Source organism: Microtus oregoni, unplaced genomic scaffold (assembly GCF_018167655.1).
Source record: "Microtus oregoni isolate MIOR12 unplaced genomic scaffold, Mior012 000010F_ref0000083, whole genome shotgun sequence".
Taxonomy (NCBI): domain Eukaryota; kingdom Metazoa; phylum Chordata; class Mammalia; order Rodentia; family Cricetidae; genus Microtus; species Microtus oregoni.
This window is the reverse complement of record NW_024543069.1, coordinates 2,418,659-2,439,763: the sequence shown is the minus strand read 5'-3', so window position 1 is coordinate 2,439,763 and position 21,105 is coordinate 2,418,659. Positions and strand designations below refer to the sequence as shown.

The 21,105-nt window shown below is 45.4% G+C and overlaps 1 protein-coding gene across 5 annotated transcripts in view; it reads right to left on the bottom strand.

Moving 5' to 3' along the window:
* The window catches only part of Trim2 (tripartite motif containing 2), a 93,768-nt gene that overhangs the window by 28,041 nt on the left and 44,622 nt on the right, over positions 1 to 21,105 (bottom strand). For 4 of the 5 annotated variants that reach the window (XM_041658957.1, XM_041658956.1, XM_041658958.1 and 1 more), the window contains exons 2-6: positions 18,717 to 18,898; positions 15,040 to 15,277; positions 3,107 to 3,258; positions 1,977 to 2,157; positions 474 to 1,197 (exon numbers count right to left, since the gene is read on the bottom strand). In XM_041658957.1, the coding sequence (XP_041514891.1) occupies positions 474 to 1,197; positions 1,977 to 2,157; positions 3,107 to 3,258; positions 15,040 to 15,277; positions 18,717 to 18,850 (1,429 nt within the window). In that variant the 5' untranslated portion in view covers positions 18,851 to 18,898. The remainder of the gene's footprint in view (positions 1 to 473; positions 1,198 to 1,976; positions 2,158 to 3,106; positions 3,259 to 15,039; positions 15,278 to 18,716; positions 18,899 to 21,105) is intronic. The other variant, XM_041658959.1, reaches the window with a different exon arrangement.

The window sequence follows — 21,105 nt, the reverse complement described above, 5'->3', positions numbered from 1 at the left end:
CCTTGCAGGAGTGGAGACATAGGTATTAGAACTCCTTTTGTGGGACTGCCACTGCCCAAGCCCACAGATTTCACAGAAATACAAGTATTTGCCTGAGGCAAGGATTCTTCTGTCTTTGGGTTAGGCAGGAGTCCTCCAAAGACACTCCCAGCAAAGGGAGGAGGATTCTGAAAATCCTTTAAAATGTCAGGTTCTGAATGTTGGGAATTCTCTGTTTCTCTTTTGGCTTGTTTTCGGTTTCTTACTGGCAGTACTTATCTCTTAAAAAAGAAGAAGGTGGAGGGGATAGGAGGAGAAAGAAGAGGAGCAGAATGGGAGAGGAAGAAGGCACATTTGCAAAGAGTCTGCATAATTATGCTAGCCTAACAAAACTAGAAGCTCCCAACCTGCTCCAAAATGTAGAGTTCCTGTTGGCAGGAACACTTGTCATGGCTCCCCAACTACCCAGTCCAGGTATGGCACCCACTCCTTACCCACTCGGAAGATGAGGTCATCCTCGATGGGATTCTCTTTTCTCTTGCCGGTGCTGTACATGCTGGCGGGTCTCTTCACAGCCTTCTGCTTGACGTGACCACTCCCGGGGGACTTGACGCGTCGCTTCACGCCCTCGGTGGTGGGGGACACGTCGGCTGAGCGGATAACCTTGAGTTTAAACGGGCTGCCTCGGATGTGCTGGTCGTAGAGCCTGAGGGACAGGGTGAAGTCCCCCTCTTTCTGCACAGTGTACAGGAACTCGTAGGTGCCGTTCTTGTTGTCCAGGATCTCGCCGTCCGCCACGCTGCCGTCGGGGGTGCTGAGCTCGGCAGTGAGGTATGCGTTGCCTGTCTTGCACAGCTCTCCGTCCTTGTCCTTGGTGGTTATGGTAACTGACATGGGCTGCCCAATGATGGTCTGCCGAAGCCCCTCGCCCGTGGCCACCGTCTCTGAGGCGACAGCGTTCGTGGTAAGGATGGTCCCTAGGTTGTGGATGGACTTCTTCAGTCCCTCAGTTTCCACGATGAAATCCAGCTGGTCATTCTCGCGCGGGTGCAGAGGGAAGTCTTGGTCCGCCAGTTCGTTTAGTTTCTCGCTCATTTGCTTCTTCACCAGTAGCACCTCGGTTTCCGTGCCATGGTTGAGAGCCTGTGCCGTGAAGTTGCTGCAGCTCTTGATGCTTTCCTGGCCTTGGAGAAGGGTATCCAGCTGCGACTGCAGCACCTGCCAGACACACAGAGAAGCAGTGAGCACTTCCTCCAGGACACTTGCCAGGAGCTGGGGCAGAGCCCTCCGTGCACAAGAACCGGCTTCTATACCCGCCCACTCAGCTGGCTCCAAAGGAGCTGCATTCCATTTAACCCAGTGAACTCAGGCGAAAAATGTTACCAGTGCCTTCTGGAGGTTTCCCTTCCGCCTCTCCCTGCCTCATCACCCACACGTGAGCGTTTCTTGGGTCATCTGTTTACATAAGGCGAGGCAGATAGGTCGGTACCCCCAGTGTGAGACACAAATTGCTTGATGTGAAATAGTCTTTACTCCGTAGCTTTCCCTGCCATTCAGAGCTGCCTGGCTACTACCTCAAGGAACAAAAACCAACCATTGGAGAAGTCTCCACACGTGAATAGCAGAAGCTCTCTGCCCCGGCAGAGCCAAACAAAGACTACAGTCAGGATTGGCTTTGAAGTTGAGGAACAGGTTAGTGTGGGTGAGGGCAGTTAAGAGGCTCGCCCACATTATAATTACGGGAGGAAAAACATTCCAGGCAACTCTAAGACCTGAAAACACGACGTGCTACCTCTCACGTCAGACTATGAATTGCTACAGAAGGTGACAGAATCCCAGCTTCGCCAAAAGAAAAATGGAAGTTGGGGAGGGGGTGTTCCTACTAAATGAAAGCAGGAGTCCACTGGACAATGGTGACATTAAAGACCACGGCTGTGAACGGAGTGGCCCCGGTGTCACACCCCTTAGAGGAAACCTGGGGACAGCCAGAGTCTTACTTTATGTTTGAGGCCATAGTTGACCTCGAGCTCCATCAGCAGGACGCTCTTGCGGACGTTTAAAGTCTTCTGCAGCTCATCAAAGGTGGAGTGGATGTCATCTACAATGCTGGCCTTCTGGTTCGTTAACTGATGGATGATTTCTGAGATGAACTGAAGAGCGGAATCTATTTCAGGGAGTCTGAGAGACAGGAGAGTCGTTAAGGATCATTAACATCCACCCAGAAGTATTCCAAAGTCTACCCACACCCTTTCCGTTTCTCTAAGAGCAAAATGCCCCTTTTAAAGTCGCTTCTCACCATCTTTAAAGAGCCATAGAATGAACGAACGAACGAGACTTTCGGGGTCACAGCTCTTTCCATTAACCTTCAGACACCCAAGTTAACTATCGATAGTGTGATAGGCTTTCCTGCCTTGTGCATGTAGGGTGTTTAACAGTGTTCTCTCCTCTACCCAATGCCAACAGCATACCCCACCCCACCACTGCTAGGACCCCAAAAATGCCTTTAAGTATTGTCAAGTGTTCTGGATGGGGGTGGGGGGTCAGAATTGCCTGTGGTTGAGAACTACTGTGTTCTAAATGTCTAGCTTCATCATTTTTTCCAGTCACATAAACTTTCTGAACTCAGAGTATCTGGAGAACGTCCTGTACGTTTTCAAGTCCCTTTAGGTGACATTGAAAGATGATCTTTTTCTCGCTGGGACTCCTGACTATCAGTAGGACTACTGAGTACTTTGTCTGTCTTTCAGCTGGTTGTTAATGCCTTCTTTTAGGTCAGTCTCTCTCATATAGGACACAGGTATTGCTTTTATTTGTATCCATGCAAAAGGGGGAAAAAAACCTGAAAACAAACACACTAGGAAAACTGAGCGATCACTGCTCAGCACCACTGGACGGGTCTCATGCACAGAACCATCCCAGCCACCACCACAGATCTGGAAGCAAGGCAACACAAGTCCAAGGAAAATCTCGGTTCTGGTTTCAGGCAGGAGGTTCTGAGAGCTCATGATCAAGAAGAATGTAGAACATACGGAGTTATATATACAGGCTGGCATGACCCTAGCATCTCAAACACCAGGTGTGGAGGCCAGGCCTCACATGGGGTGGGGAGTCTGCAGGGGCATGGCACCTTTTGTTGACCGCATCCAGCTGGACCTGAAGTGAGGCCTTGTGCTGTTCCACCACGTCCTTCAGCGGCACCGTGGGGTGCTCCGCGTGCTCCCCCTCGGTGCACTCCCGACACATGGCCGTCTCACAGGACTGGCAGTAAAACTCCATCACCTGTGGGTAACACGGAGAGCTCACTCTGCAGGGAAGAGACACACATTCTCTTCTGCTTCATTCCCAGTCACTAAAGCTGTTGGCATGCTAGCACCCAAGCGTTGACGTGACGTTGACATGACATTGACATGTCGGGCCTCAAGAAGAGGTGCATCTGACTCCAAGGTCACCTCTGCTCCTCTCAAGGACTTGGGCCTTAGAGCCTCTTTAAACTCCTTATAAAGCATTGAGGACTTTAAAAGAGCCTTTGAGCCAGGCTAGGTGGTGGAAGTCTTTTTAGTTCTAGCACTCAGGAAGCAGAGGAAGACAGAACTCTGTAAGTTCCAGGCCAACCTGGTCTACATAGTTCCAAGACAGTCACTGCTATACAGTGAGACCCTGTCTCGAAAACAAACAAACAGAAAGGAACTTTGGTATATATGGATTCTTTCCTTTCCATAGATACTCGTCACAATAAAAATGAAACAAAAATTTGTTTATTAATATATGGAAAGTCAAGTTACTTAAATACTAATGTTGACTTATGAATAATAATTTGCAAACAAACAATATTTGTAAGATGGAAAATGTTTGGAGGAGCGTGGCATGGCTTTGCATTTCAGTACATCTCTGCAGGGTTTAGTTTGATAGAAGACAGCTGGATTCTCCTCTCTGTTTCTGCATTCATTCTGCAGAACACATACAGATTCTGGAAAGTTTTAACACACACACACACACACACACACACTTGAGAGAAAGAGAATAAAAAGAAAAATTATCTTTATTATTCTGCTATAAATGCAGTATTCACTTTGTGGGACCCCTGAAGAGGTCTGGGGACCCAGGAAGTCTCCTAAATCTTATTTAAAACAGCCACTGCTTAATTGGAGATACACTCAGCAGTTTGTACCCAGCTCCATCACCCACGGAGCTGAATGGTCATAGACCAATGAACTAAGTTCACTGACACTCAGCTTCTCAAGAGAAGATGACGCCATCCATGACAGTGACCCGCTCCGCTGGACTGCTGTGAAGATGAAGTGGGTTAATACACACAGAACATGATGATGCCTGGCTCCAGCTCAGTCTAGTTCCCAGTTAGGAACTGTAGTAGTGATGGCAATGACATCATCTGGATATCCTTAACCAGAAGCTAAGGACACTGACCCTGAAGTTAAGTCACTTAGCCTGGTTAGGATGGACACTTAGTAACAACGTAACACAAAAGCCTGAGAATTAGTTACTGCCCTCCTTCCTCTCCTGGGAGTAATCATCCTCCACTTTGACTTCCCAGAGCACTTTTGAGGGAGAACTTTACGTGACATTCTTAGTACCTCACACACTGAAAGGGGCATAAATCCTGACTCAACTTGATGGACGGTGGATTTTCAGTGTGACTGAAGCCAACAAGCTCCTGATCACAGGGAGTCTCTTTTCCAGAGCTCAGGTTGTGCCTCACCTGTAGTGGTACTCAACACTACATCACATAAATCACAGGACACCCCATACCCATGGTTCCAGGGATAGGTATCATAGCAACGCAAAGGACTCCTTCCTTATTTAGTCTTCACTGTTTGACATAGTATTTTCTGATTTTATTTTGGAAACACTCTTTCTGCATGAACCAGATTTAAATAAAAAATCCTTCAAAATGTTTCCATGAGAATGTTAGATTTTATACAACATTGTACTTCGAAGTAAGTACATAGTGAGTTACAGGAATTCGCGTTTCATTTTAATTTTGTCATGTATAATGACCTTTTAGGACTATGCCTAGGCCATAAATTGGAAACACCCCCCTTTTGGAGATAGAAATCAATTTATTTTTTTAAATTTTTATCACATAAGGAGACCTGTTAGGCTTGGACCATGAATTGGAAATTTCCTTTTTTTCTCTCTTTTTTGAAGCTGGGGCTCAAACCCCAGGCTTTATGTATGGCCAGCAGATGCTGTCCCCGAGTTTCTCTGTAGCTCAAAGTTTCCTCTGTCCATCTGCTGTTCAAAATATCGTCATGCTGAATTAAACTGTACTTTAATAACAAAGTCAAGTGGAAATTCAAACATCCCAAGGGAAGACGGAACGTTTGCTTCTTATTTTAAGAGATGTGTGATTCAGTTCAGCCCAGTTCCTGAGGGTCTACCACACTGGAAATGCTGGATACGGATGGTGTGGCCTAAGCTGCCCTCTTTTTGTTTGTTTGTTTTGGTTTTCGTTTTTCAAGACAGGGTTTCTCTGTGTAACAGCCCTGGCTGTCCCAGAACTTGCTTTGTAGACCGGTTGGCCTCAAACTCACTGAGATCTACCTGCCTCTTACTCCCAGTGATGGGATTAAAGGCGTGTACCTGGCTTAAGTGGTCCTTTCAATGGCTCTCCCTTTCTCTAGCTGGAGTTGCTCTTTGGACTGGTTTATGTCACTTTAACATATTCCTTGCTTTATCTGTTCAGGAAACAGAAGGATATAAAACTAACGCAAGGTCATGTTAAATTTCCTACTGTAAAGTTTTTAGAAATTACTTTTGGAAATGCAAATATTTGGTAATGACATATGAGCCCTATATTACAAATATTTTATTAGAACTTTATTGGTCTAAGGGGATTCTTGTCTTTCAAGCAGCTGGTGGGAGGAAGGCATAGAGAATCCTGAAACTTCCTTCTGAAAACATCCTCCCTAGGGATCCATGGCGCATGATCCGTTGAGGGGCAACATTCCCTTCCCATCAAAGCTTCAGCAGAAGGTGGCTCACAACATCAGACAACCTTATCTCTGGATCACACATAATGAATGTCTCCCATTCAGGGCAGATACTCATGAGATCCCACCAGTCAGGAAACGACCTCCGGCCATGGTGTGTGGAAGAGCCACGGATAGATGCAAAGGCTCCTTCCCTCGGGTTCTCAGGGCGTGGGCACTGCTGCCAGTGTCTGGGTCCGGGACTGTGACATGCTAACAGTGCTCCTCCAGCCTACTGACACATTTCTCACTCAGCAGAGGCTGACCCTGACTTGTCACGTGCTGCTTTGAGGAAGGAGTGTGTCGCCTCAAATGTAGAACGGGTTAGACAATGGCAACGTTTATTTAACGGTCAGTGTCCATGCTGCGTTTAGATATCTCAAATACTATGCCGTATTACTGGCATTTTCTGGTCTGAGTTCAGTGTATTCTGAAATCTGAGGAGTGAGGCAATGGGGGAGGAAATTGAGACCAGAAAAGGACATGAAGTAATATACAGACACTAAAAATGTAAAATGTCACCAAGACCAGAGCCTATCAGCCTATGGTTACTAACCCCCTTCTTACTTGGTTTATTTTGCTTTCTGTATTTGAGTGTTTCTCCAGGGCTTGCAGAAGAGTTTATAGGGTGTGGAGTTGCTTTGTGTAGGTGATGAAAACATTCTGGAACCAGATAGTGATGATATTTGGGCAATTTTATGAATATAAAGCCCACCAATTGTACACTTTTCAGTGTTTGAAATATTGAATTTGATGTTATATGATTTCTACCTTAAAAAAGACTGCACCTTTGAGTGGGTAGCAGCAAGTGCTCCCTGGGGTTCAGCTTCCCAAGGGTGTCCCTGGAGAAAGACGCATTTTGAAGTGAAGAAAGCTAGTGGTTTGTAAATGCTGGCTCCTGGCTTTCACAGCTGAGACTTGTTGAGCTCAGCACTAATTGTGGGGTGGCTAGTGCCCCTCAGCTGAGGCCATCCATCTCTACACAGATGATGCCACTGTCCCCAGGGGTAGAAGGGCAGCCAGAGGCCAGGGTGAGCTTGGTGCTGTTGACAGGTGGTCACCGTCTGTGTCCATCAACAGAGAGGCTGGCAGAACCATATGCATTCCTAGCGGGGGGGGGGGAAAGGACGCTCCAGGCCAATCCACTGGTCTTTGTGGGGAGCCTGACAGTTGATGGGGGAGGGGCATTCTCACCCCGAATATCCCCTTCCTGTCAACATCCTTGTTAGCTGCTGGATGGGGCCTCGCTGAACACTGACAGCGTCCCCTGGTCATCTGTCGAACCCGGATAACAAGGCACTAGCTCAAGTGTTGGCTTTGTGAGCAAAGAGGCTCTTAGATCACCGGCCGCCATTCTGTTTCCTTTAGCACTTGGCAGTGCCGGCATGGAGACGTGAGCACGTGACAGACTTTCGTCCACTGGCGCTAATCAGCGTGGTGGCACCCCGCTTTGCTGTTAATCACCTGATTTTATTAACCTTCTCATGCTCGGCTGAGAATCTTTATAAAGATTTACCCATGGCAATTAACTGTAGCGGTTTATCCGGGATACTGAGTCTGGCTTGTATAGGCAATGAGCATTCCTGTTTCAAAGAGCCCTAGCCATCTGCTCCTATCGTCTACGACCAGATGACGGAGGGGTTTAAGATACGTGCCGCTAATTCCCCACGGCCTCTCGCTGGTCTGTAAATTTATAATTTATAAATTTAGAATGGTAGCGATTCTGCACGTAGGAAAGGCTCAGAGCTTACTTTCAACTGCTTCATTCACCCCAAGGAGGGTGAGAGCCGTTAGATAGATTTAGTTGTGATAGGTTAAGAGGCATTGGGTGGAAAGGTGGGAGGGGGACTTTAACGTGAAGAATCTTCAATGGTTCTAGAGGCACTGAAATTAGCAGGGCACCTGGCATCCTACGGTCTCCGGTGTCGAAGCGTCTTTAAGAATTCCTTTCTATTCTTCTGTAAGTCAGGGTCTCACTCTATAGACCGAACTGGCTTCAAGCTCAAACTCATAAGGTCCTGCCTTGTGCTGCTATTAACGATATGTGCCCCAAACGTAGGTATTCTTTTCTAACTTGTTCATCAGACAGTAACGAGAGACCCCTCCTTCCTGAGGAAGAGAGTGCCATTTTATAGAAATTCAGTTATTTTGCTCTTTATTTGTTTATTTCTGAGATTCTGGGGAGGGAACCCAGGGTCTTGCAAATGCTCTGCCACAAGCCACACCCTATGCCCTCCAGTTTTAATTTTATTCACTTTTTTTTCACGCTGGGATTCGAAGTCAGGGCCCTATGAGTGTGTGACCTGCTCCATCACCTAACCCCATTATTTTAAGATGGGGAGGTTTGGTCCTTGTTTCATAGTCCAGGTTGGCTTTTAACTTGTGAACTTGTGATCCTCCTACTTGAACCCCCCAAGTGCTAGAGTTATAGACAATACTACCATCCCTGGTGTCTAGTAATTTTAGAGTTAACCACCTCCGAGGAGGGCATCATCACACCCTTGCCACTGAACCTGCTGTCAACTGGCAACACCAGTCTGGTGCCAATCTCCTTCGCTGCAGTTCTGCAACCTCATTCCTACTGAATCAGAGCCTCTCAGTGGTTACTCCAGCAGCCTCCTAATATCTCGGTCTCGTCTATTTCGAATCTACCCTCTCATATCTCTAGCTAGCTTGAGATGAGTTCAGTGCAAATCGTATGGAGGTATGCCAGTGTTTAATGTCTTCCTTAGAGCCTCAAAGTGAAGTCAGGCTCGAGCTACCAATAATTGCATCCTGTGCTCTTCCTCCAAGCCCTGACCTTTTAACCTCTCTGGCCCATCAGCATTTCTTGGCTCATGAAGACACTGGGCTGCTAGCACAGTGGAGCATGGCAGCCTCTTAGACTCTTCCATTCTCTCTGCAACAAAATGTCATTCTTCTCTCTATACTGTATACACTGTATATACTGTATCCATTGTGTATACATACTGTATATATGCAATATATATATATACTGTAAACACTGTGAGCTCACAGAGAAAAGCCAGAACTCTAAACATGAATATAGTCACTTATACCAACACTTACGTCATTTGTTTCAAAAACACCCATTTGGGGCTGTGAGTAAGGCTGTGCTCAGCCCTGACTGGAAATCCTTAGACTCAATCAGTCAATCAATCAACCAGTCAGTCTTAATAATCACCCAGCAATCAGTTGTATGGGCTGAGAAGAACCTCAACTGGTGTCTAATATTGTAAATGTAATGATTTCTAGTTCTTACTATAATATAGAAACTCTATGTCAAATAGAGAATACAATATTCTTATTGTAAATCGTCATCTTATCCAGTGATTTCCTTAGACATAATTCTTAGTGAAATTACTGAATCAAAAGCTGAGGGGCTAGCTGAAATACCCGTTATATTCTGGTCCAGCTGACTTCCCTTTTCTCCACAAGCCCTGAGGTCAAATAACAAATCTGAGAGCTGTTCTCTCCTTCCACCTTACGTGGGTGCAGAGTCTGAACTCAGATCGCAGGGCTGTGCAGCAAGTTCCTTTACCTGATGAAGCATTTCTACAGCCCTTGGTTATTATCACTTTTAAAAAATAGAATAAAGATTCTGTGTGTGTGTGTGTGTGTGTGTGTGTGTGTGTGAGGCCTAATCTCTGGAATGTGACTTCTTTAGCTATTTATAACTTTCCTGTGAATTTTCTAAGTTCTTTGCTCAATTTCTTTTGAGATAATCATATTTTCCTTGTCAGAGTCCTGACATATGAAGAACTCTCAGAGGCATTTTCATTAAGGATTTTATGGTTAGTATTACGTTAGATTATTAACAGCCTTCATTTTCCTGTCTTCCCTAGGTCTGGTGTCAGGAATGTAAATGCGCCACACATTAGCTGTGCATCTTCCTACCATCCACCAATCAGGACTAAGAACCACACGCACCATGTCCTTTCACATTTCATAACTTATCATGTTGCTCTTTTCTGAGCTTCTTGAGTTTCTGTGTGTGTTTGTTTTTTGAGATAGGGTCTCATTATATAGGGCAAGCTGCAGTTGAACTCACACTAATTCTCCTGCCTCTGCCTATACTGAATACCTGTCTTCCAACTTCCTAAGCTGCATTCTTTTTTAATAAAAGAAAATACTTTGATACCTATAAAAATCTCCTTTAAAAATATATGGAGTTATTTACCCCATACATAAAGCAGCAAAAGCTTTATTTCTGTGGGTATTTTTGTTGTTTTACTTATGTGCATTGGTGTTTTGCCTGCATGATGGTGTTAGGTCCTCTGGAACTGGATTTACAGACATCTGTGAGCTGCCAGGTAGGTGCTGGGAATTGAACCCAGGTCCTCTGGAAGAACAGCCAGTGCTCTTAATTGCTGAGTCATCTCTCCAACCCCAGTTTCTGTGTTTTATATAGTCCTGTTTTGCCCTTACTTTATGTATTAAATAGTTGTGAGTTTTAAAAAGACATTTTGTGGTTTTTTTTTTTCCATGAACAATTGCCAACTTAACTGTAGCGCACTGTGCAGGAGCTAAGCACACTGAAGTTTTGCTGGGTCCTGGTTAAATAGCCCATTTCTGTGGCTCAAGTTCTCCCAATCTTGGCTTCGCTCAACAGATTGCCTTCTTAAAACACACAGGTTTTTATGTGAGGGAGGCAGATTCTCTCATGAATGTCCTCTTTCCTCTGAAACACGTCTTCTGCTCTGGGCTCGGTGATACTCTCTAGTCCAGGCACTTATCGACATCAGCTGAGCATCTCAGTAAACGCTAACCTGGTGCCCACCCTCAGTCTCAACCGCTCTGTCTGCCATTCAGACAGTAAACCATCCACCTCTTATTTTAAAGGTTTGATGGTCCACGTTGCTTTTGGAATTTAGGTCAAGTACTTTCTCGATGATATCACAGTGTGTCGCAATCTCTCCCCAGCTACTTTTCTGGTTCCTCCCTGAAAGTCTCCTGCCCACCTGTAATGTGGCCCCACCTCCCGACGTCATGTTCCAGATGCCCCAGATGCCTACCATTCCTGACCACCACCACACCTTAACATTCATTACCATGCTATCTCAATACCAAGTGCCATTTATTCCACATTCTACACTACCACTGGTTTGAATCTAGGCTGGTGCTCTACAGTTGGACTCCTAGTGTTTCTAAGACTACCTTCCCCGTCAAACAGGGTCTGGAGGGAGTCCCATGATTGAACTAAACTTTATGGGAACTTGCACCTGACTGAAATGCTTTCCTAGACATAGCACTTAGGAGGGGAGTCCAAGCAGAGAGCCTCAGTATTCACTCTGAGCCAATAAGAAAAGGGGTCAGAAAAATAACATTCAAACCGCTTTGGGAGGAAAATTTCCAGCTTGTTTTGGTAAAATCCACACTATGGTCTCCCTTGGATTGTATTGTATATGTTATACCTTGGTGTCGTTACTAGCTTGGTGTACTTCTATTTAAACAGTTACAGATATGCAAGGCTCGGTGTCTTCTTGTGTTTGAAGCTGTCATAAAGATCAGGATGCTATTGATTCTAGGTCTAGCTTCTGTGATGTGTCAGTCAAACTGGTACTTAACCTGTTCAAGCCTGAACAGGTCTGTGGATAAGGGTCACTCACACCTGTCTTGCAGACTGCATTGAGAAGCCAAGTTGGGCAATTCTGACACCAGTCTGCTGAAGATGCAATCCACAGAGCTAAAGCCTCTGCCCATTTGAACTTATTCTAGACGGAGAGCTAGAAGATCAATGAGCAAACAGCCCACGGGTGACATTCTGGATGTAATACACAGAGCTAAAGCCTCTGCCCATTTGAACTTACTCTAGACGGAGAGCTAGAAGACCAATGAGCAAACAGCCCACGGGTGACATTACTAATGCCATGGGTCAGGATGGGAAGTGACAGGATAGAGGTAAAATGCTATTAGGTGGTGGCTAGCCACGATGGCGCAGGCCTTTATTTCTAGTACTCGGGAGGCAGAGGCAGGCATATTTCTACGAGTTCAAGGCCAGCCTGGTCTACAGAGACGTATAGAGACTGTTCTAGACCAGTAAAGGGTACATAGTGAGACCTTGTCTCAAAAAAGGAGCGGCTTGCCTCAGAGAGCATAGCTAGAGAAGAATTTCTGGGAAGGAAATGGAGAATGAGGACTAAGGACAGACAAACCACGGGAGAGAGGGCATGGAGCAGGAGGAAGGAATGGGACAGCCACCTGAAGGCAGAAACCCCACGGAGGAGTTGAAAAAGGCCAGGCCGGCTGAAGCAGAGCAGGCAGCGTGCAGTGTGGCTTGCAGCCAATGGCTGATAAGGACTGCTTGACTCTAACGTCCACTTGCTGTCCTGGTGGTTTATAACACAGTGGGGTGGGGCTGGGGGCTTATATTGCAAGTAGCTTCAAATGATTCTTACGTGCAAAGTACAATGAGAAAGGTGAATAAGGTCATTGATTAAAATTAATATAACATCAGGGCTGGAAGTATAGATCAGCAACATGACAGGAGCATTCAGAAGGCCCTGGGTTTGATTCCTAACACCAAATCACCACCATCATCATCATCATCACCATCATCATCATCATCATCACCATCATTACCATCATCATTATCATCATCCAATTCAGGGTCTTGTGCCAGGAATTGAACCCAGAGACTTTCACATGCTAGGTATGACCATTTCAATGAGAATGGCCCCCATATTTGAATGCTTGGTCCTCAGCTTGTGGAACTGTTTGGGAAGGATTAAGAGGCTTGGTTTTGTTGATGGAAGTGTGTCCCTGGGAGCAGGCTTTGAGGTTTCAAAAGACTCCTAAGAGCCAGGGATTGCTGTAGGTCAATGCTCTTGTACATTGTAAAGATTTGTCAGTCATATTGGTTTCATAAAATGCTGCTTGGCCAGTAGCCAGGCAGGAAGTATAGGTGAGGAAACCAGACAAGAAGAATTCTGGGAAGAGGAATGGCAGAGACACAATTATTATCCAGAAGCAGAGGAAGCAAGAGGAAAATGACTTACTGAGAAAAGGTACCAAGCTACATGGCTAAACATAGACAAGAATTATGGGCTAATTAAAGTTGTAAGAGATAGTTAATAATAAGTCCGAGCTAATAGGCCAAACAGTTTATAATTAATATATGCCTCTGTATGTTTCTTTGGGACTGAAAGGCTGTAGGACCAGGCGGGAAGAAACTTCCATCTACAAGACAGTGGTGGTGCATGCTTTTAATCCCAGCACTCTGCAGGCAGTGGTAGGTGGATCTCTGAGTTCAAGGTCAGCCTGGTCCAGGACAGCCAGGGATACACAGTGAAACCCTTTCTCAATAAAATAAATAAATAAATAAATTTTTAAAAAGACTCATATGATTTTCGGTCTATCTGCTTCATAGTTGTGTTCAAGATATGAGCTCTCAGCTGCTGCTCCAGCATCATGCCTGTCTAGCTGCTGCTCCAAGCATCATGTGATGGAGGAAGGTCATTGGCTAATAAAGGAACTGCCTTGGCCCATTTTATTGGTTGGAAGATAGGTGGGAGGAGTAGGCAGAACAGGACGCTGGGAGGAAGAGGAAGTGAGCTCAGACTCCACAGCTCTCAGCTTGGGAGCAAACGCCTCAGAGAGACGCCATGCTCCTGGCTCCTGGGCAGACGCACGCTATGAAGCTCCGACCCAGGATGGACATAGGCTAGAATCTTCCCGGTAAGACCGGTGCTACAGTTGATTAGAAATGGGTTGATCGGGATATCAGAATTAGCCAGTAAGGGCTAGGGCTAAAGGGCCAAGCAGTGTTTAAATGAATACAGTTTGTGTGTTGTTATTTCGGGCATAAGCTAGCCGGGCAGGCGGCTGGGGTGCTGGGAACGCAGCCCCGCCGCTCTTATTACTACAATCATGCCTGTCTAGCTGCTGCTCCAAGCATCATGCCTGTCTAGCTGCTGCCATGCTCCCTGACATGATAGTCATGGACTCAACCCTGTGAAACCCAAGCCCCAAATTAAACGCTTTCTTTCACAAGTTGCTTTGGTCATGGTGTTTTATCACAGCAATAGGACAGTAATTAAGACCCTAGGCATACAATCTACCACTGAGCTACACTTCTAACCTCTGAGAAATATGTATCTATATTTTACAGAGAGTCTCTCTGCATTGCCAAGGCTGGTCTCAAACTCGTCATCTTTTCTCTCAGCTTCCTGAGTGCTAGGATTATAGGTATGCACACCACACCTGGATCAAGAAATACTTTAAGCGTTAACCTTTCCTGAGAGCTTACTATGTGCTTTATATATCATTTAAACATTTTATTTCCCAATTTCAAATAACCTATTTGGTAAATACTATTATTGCTTCCTTTACACAGAAAAGGAAGCAAGAATTTAATAAACTTAGTAAAGCTGAGGCGAGGATCAATTAAAGACAGGGTTTGAATCAGTCAGGCTGACTCACAAATCCGTGCCTCTAGCCATGGCATTATCCTGTCCCTTCCAGGCACAGAGCCACCGTGAGTCAGTTATTTGATGAGTCTTAAAGATGCATTTGCATCCATAACAGTTATTGTGTTAGATAGAAGCAGGAAGTATGTCAACAACTCACAGTGTGCAGTCTTTATCAGAGATTCATGGAGCTTCAATTCTTTATTCCTAAGACACGAGAAAAACTCTTCTCCAAGAAAAATAGACTCTAATTAATTAGCATCTTAGTAATCAACTTTCAATTTGTAGAGCTTTTCTGCCATTCAATCTACATCCATGATTTTTGACTTGCATATTATGTCTGGATATGTGTAACTTGCAAACAGCTACTGATATTCTCTCTCTCTCTCCCCAGAGGACAGTAACTGTTTAGCCTAAGTAGAGATGATAAAGACAGATTTTATGATATAAGTAACTCTGGTTAGAGAAAGTGAGCAGGAAAAAGAGCCTGAGGGTTGTTAAAAGTTTGTTTTTAATTAGTCATTTCTCAGACTTTTTATTAGCGCAGAAAAGATAGCTAAGGATCTTTGCTTTAATGAAGACTCTCTGAGGGGTGTATCCAAAGCCTACCCAAGGCCACGCCACCATGTTCCCCAGGCAGCCCTGTGGTCTGCCTCACTTACATTCCCGTCGTGGTTTGGGCATGAGAGAGGCTTTCCTGCAGCCACAGCGGTGACCGTCTCCAGGATGGAAGAGTCCTCACCATTGCTGCCTGGCGTTCGCTGCAGCACATCCATGAGGTTTGTGATAAAGAAATTGTTCTGGAGTGCAGCCACCCCCTTCTCAGGCAGGATGGAAGTCTGGCGACACACTGGGCAGGAGAGGGTTAAGCTGTGGGCTGGAATGTAGTTCTGCAGGCACCTGTTCAGAGCACACATGGGGGCCATCAGTACAGAGCGCTGTTTCTGCATGCAGGTACCGTCTATGGTCTCATCAACCATGCCTCACAGTGGGCCACTTCACAGAAACCCACTCTTTGTGGTATCCTGTACCAGGTAAATCATGCTTCAGAGACCAAGAGCTAACCTGCCCTCATATCGGCTCTACACACTGACTGTGCTCAAGGAAAAGAAGAAAACGTCTTCTTAGTTTCTTTTTCTAGACTTCTGTAGTGTCTAGAGACCTGACACCCACAGTGTGATTGATTCAAGGCCAACTGCCTTGACCTTCTCAGGAACTGGATGGCCCTACCAGGTCAGATGCCCATGTGGCTCACACATACAGGAGAGGCTGGAAAGCCTTGTTCTATAAGCATCGGGCTCACAGATGTGTGAACTTTTGTACCCGGGCGGCGGGGGGGGGGGGGGGGGGGGGTGTCAGATGTGTTTGTCAACACTGCAATTCATTTGACACACAAAGCCATAATCATAAAAGAAAAGCATCTGACTAGAATATTTGATTAACTTAAGGGAAACCCAGACTCGGTCACAGCATCTTTTGCTTCTCTTCAAGAAGCACCAATTCCATCCAGTTAACCGAGAAGGGTTAGCTGATGAGCATCTCAGAGGTAACCTGGGCTGATGAGTATCTCAGCGGTAACCTGAGCTAAGTCTCTGTCAGGAATGAAGCAGATCTGAAGTCAAAAATGGTGCTTAAGGCCAAGAGGCATCATCAATCATATTTACCAACCAACGTTCATCAAGCTTGACTTTGCCCACTCCCTTATTTGGCTGGATCTGTTCCTCCTGTCTGTTCTGTGTTTTCTGAGTTACCAAAGCTTGGTGTTACTCATGGCTCCATCCTGAAAGCTCTTCTTCCCCTGGGATCCTATACCCTTATGAGTATAGCAGACATATTTCTTCCTACGGATATCCTCTCCGAGTCCTGTGTCTTCTAAATAACTGTTATCAAGGGGTTGTGGCCTACCAGCAAACTAGGCGGGAAAAACTAGGATGTAGGCTGGGAGAAAGGAGGTGGAGTCAAAAGCAGCCATGTAACCCTGCCAAAGACAGACACCAAAACTTCGCTGGTAGGCCACGACCTTGTGGTGATGCACAGATTAATGGAGATGGGCTAAATTAAGGTGTAAGAGCTAGCCAATAAGAAGCGAAAGCTAATGGGCCAAGCAGTTATTTAAATAATACAGTTTCTGTGTGATTATTTCGGGGCTAAAACTTATGTTTTCACAAACTCAAAGAATCCTTGTAAGTTCCAGGGAATCGACTTGAATTCACTTTGAATAGATCAGATGCACTCCAGATAAGAACTCTCAATCAGCCTCCCCACCTTTCCCTGGTCCTGACACCCTCCCCCTCAATCATCAGGACCTAAGGAAGGTTAACCTTGTCCTCTGCTGTGCCAACATCTTGCCAGGTCCAAGAGGTACCAGATGGTTCCACAGAGCCTGGACAGCAGCGAAACAACCGGGTACCCTAGGACGTGGCTAACATCCCAGCTTCTCAAGTCCCTGAAAGAGCAGCAAGAAGCAGTCTTGAGAATCCGACTCCCCTAATCCTTTCCCACCTGCTAGCCCTCTTTAATTTCCCCACCTTTTTATAATAAGAAAAATATAGGAATGTTAAGATCCAGGCATTATGTTAGCTAGCCTAACAGGAAACACTCAGGCATTACCCTGGCCAGTCCAGGGTCCTATGCATACATAGTCTGTATGCAGGTGCAAACTTTGGTCCCTTTAAGAGACAAGCTCTGCCCATTCCAGCTCTCCTTCCTGCTGTTCCTCTGCAGGAGCAAGCAGTACTTTTCCTGTCTCTTTCTCCTCTTTCTCTTCTTTTCCCCTCTCTCCCTTTCCTTTCCCTACTCCCTTCCATTCCCCCAAAAAACTTCTATCTGCCTGGCCGTGTTTGTCCCTCACCCGCCGTAGGCTTCCCACCAGGGTACCACTTGTGCCATTTTATAACAATGCCTATATATGAGTAAAATGAAAAGCACAATCCAAACCATCACTAAAACAGAACAATCCTCTACATAATTTTAAATGAAAGGAGGAAGCCCACAGCTTCTAACCAGAAGCAAACACACCTCCCCTCTACCCATCTCTGCTATCAAGGATGTGGCCATTCTGCTGCAGCAGGACCCTCCAAAGTAAATTAACTCATTTTTTTAATGTCCAGTTAAATGATAAATGTATTTTTAATTGGCAGGGAAATAAAATCAGCATATATTTGAAATCATTGGAAGCATTTATTTCATGATCTAGAAGTAGGAAGCATGCAGTTTTAATTACATCTATTAAGTAATAGAAATGTACTTAGAGACATGTGTTCAAGCATAACTAGAGTATCTAACCGTTTTTAAGGATAATATTTATAAAGCTTTGCTAAGGATACATTTAAACTGAGCCACAAGTAAATGACACGCTAACAACTCCTCTTTCTGCTTTTGTTTTTGTTGTTTCTGTTTTGGTTTTTTATTTGTTTGTTTTTGAGACAGGGTTTTTCTAGTAGCTCTGGCTGTCCTGGAATTCACTATGTAGACCCAAAACTCAGAGATCTACCTGCCTCTGCCTCCCAAGTGCTAGGATTAAAGGAGTGTGCCACCACTCCAATTCTGATTTTGTTGTTGTTTGTTTTTAAGACAAGATTTCCACGTATAGCCCAGACTATCTTCAAACTCAAAATTCTACTACTTCAGCCTCCTAAGTACTATAATTACAGACTTGTGCTACCAAGCAGGTCACATAACAAACTTCTTATCCCTATGTTTTTTGTTTTTGCTTTTGTTTTTATATAGTAAATAAAGCCATGGAGAATAAACGCACATTCAAAGGACTGGAGAAGTGTTTCTGTGTCTTCCATAGGGTCAGAGTGTGGTTCCCAGCACCCACATCCAGTCAACGACTCACAGCCGCCTATAATGCCAGCTCCAGGACAGCAGACGCCCTTTTCTGGCCTCTGCCCACAGATACACACACACACACACACACACACACACACACACAAATAAAAATAAAATCCCAGCACTTGAGAAGCAGAAGCAGGCAGGTCTCTGTGACCTCAAGGTCAACCTGGTCTACATAGTGAAAGCCTGCCTCAAAAATATAAATAAATAAATAAATAAATAAATAAATAAATAAATATCTTTCAAATGAAATAGCAATTGAAAACACTCTTACAAGAAAGAAAAAGAAGAACTGTGTTTTCTTTAGCTCTGCCTCTTTTGGAAGTGAGCCAGTTCGTTCCTGGATGCTTTCTCAGACTTGTAATTGTTTGAGATGAAGTCACTGGTGATCCTGATTCCTGACTGGGTTTCTAGGTGCCTGTTGTCTCTCACGGGCAGCAGCAGAATCTCGAGAAAGCCTGTGTGGGTGGCGAGCGAGCGCAGGAGCATGAGAGAAGCTTACCTCTCGCAGAAAGTGTGCAAACACGGCAGGACCTTGGGGTTCTTGTACCGTTCCAGGCATATACTGCAGATCAGAAACTGTTTGTCGATCTGGCGCACCACGGGACTTGGGATGCTGGCGCCCTCACTGGCCATCCTAGACCACTGACATGGGAGGCCGGCTGCCGTCGACCCTGCTCGCTGCTGCAGCCGGTGAGGAAAGAGGGAAGAAAAACACGTGATCACCCTCTATGCACACCAATCCTGGGCTCTTCCAGTCTAAACACAGAAGACGATGTCAGTGACCTCAAAGAAAATAACCAGAGCCAGCTCTCATTCCTACGGAAGTAATAGCAGGCTTGTTTGTGCTATAAATAACAGTAAAATGACAACAGATCAGGAGAGGGTGTGTCCCACCAAGAAGATGTTGGCTGAGTTTAAAAGTGAGTGGTGGCTCAGCTAAGCACATACCTTTACCCATGACTGGATATACAATTTGCCTTTTATATTCATGTGACATTCAGTATGGTTTTTTTTAATGATTTATTAGCTTCTTATTTTATGTGCATTGGTGTGAAGGTGTCAGATCTTGTGGAACTGCATTTTCAGACAGTTGTGAGCTGCCATATGGGTGCTGGGAATTGAACCCAGGTCCTCTGGAAGAGCAATCAGTGCTCTTAACCACTGAGCCATCTCTCCAGCCCCGGTATGGTTTTTTTTTTTTTTGTTTTTTTTTTTTATCGCTATACTTTGAGGGAACTAGAAGATGCCACTGCCCAACACGACACCCTGGTGTAAGTTGTTTTAACTGAAAGCTGTTGAGAAATGATATACAGTCATTGGGTAAAACTAGTCTTCTCTTATGTACCCAGAGCCTGTAAATGCTCTGATCAAAGGCTTTTACAGGGGAGAGTTATACAGATTGTACTGGTGCGAATTGTTTTTAACACTCATTTTATTTGTGCGTCTGTGTGTGGGCATGCCACGGCACATGTGAAGGTCAGGGGACAAACTTGTGTGAACTGGTTCTCTTTCCGCCATGAGGATCCCGTGGTTGGACCCAGGTCCTCAGCACTGGCAGGAAGCGCCTTTACCCCTGAGTCGTCTCTTCAGTCCTGTATGGCTTTGTTGGTTTGATTGTTCTTAACTCTACATATTCAGAAGTTTTCATAGGAAAGAGGTGAAAACCCCAGGAAGTGACCGGACTTGGGCATTTTAACAACAGCAAACACTTTTTGTCTACAAGGGACGTGAATTTCCCTTCCGTAAAGGACATTTCTCCCTCAGAACTAAAGTATGGGGAGGCTCTCAGGGACTGCGGCTGCGTGGAGATGGGACTCCACAGCAAATCTTGCCTGACCAAGCTCGCAGACCCAGGCTTCCCTCTCATTTCCCAGAGCCCAGCCCCTTTCTCAGTTCCTCACAATGACCAGGAGTTATCAAACTGTGCTATCTAGTAACAGAGCACACTAAAGCAGAGGCAGGCCCTGTAATCTTAAAGAAATAGCCCTCGCCTCTGGGCTTCGAAGGGAAAGAGAAGTGAATGCAGAGGAAGCTTCCAGTGTGCACTTGAGGGACTGTGCGTGTGACAAAGACCATGGAGAGGAAAGCAGAGTCCCCTGGGCAGGAGGTTATAACAGTCCCAGCTCAGGCCAGCACCTCAAAGTTTCTGGCTCCTATCTCAAAAAGTTAGCAAGGGTTGAACTGAAATTCACTTTTCAGTTTCCTAAACACTTGGTAGAGTGCCACGGGCCTCTTGTTCTCAAGGGAAATACTCTACCAAAGACAGAAGGAAGGGAGGGAGGGAGGACAGACAAAAGCTAATTAATTTTCAACATAATAGAAATGAAAAACTTATTCTATGTATTAGACAGACACACACACACATCCTACAGGGTGAATAGCAAATGCATCTCTGAAACTTAACGCCATTCCTCCTCCTGAGCTGCCCACCGCTCTGACCTTGTGCTTTGACGAGGCTTTGCTTTTGAGACTTAGCTTACATCTGACACAAGACCTCGGTCTGTGACCTGTGTCTGAAGCTGGGACCCACAGCGTATTTACAACATCAAAGCCCTGGGCTTTCTGTGGGAGCCGCTCTCTTCCAAACCCAAGCGCTGGCTCTTATGCCGCACCAAACAACCAATGTTGTCAGATGCACTTCGGCTTCTGCTTTAGAACTATGTGTTTTTAGTCCGTGTATATGAATGTTCCGCCTGCACGCATGTGTGTACACTCCAAGCACACCTGCTGTCGGAAGAAGCCAGAAGAGGGTGTCACATCCCCTGCAACTGGAGCTACAGATGGTTGTGAGCAATCATGTGGATGCTGAGAACCAAATCCCACTTGTCTGGAAGAAAGTCAGAGTTCTTACATAATCCAGTCCCAAGTAGTAGTTCACCTTTTATTAA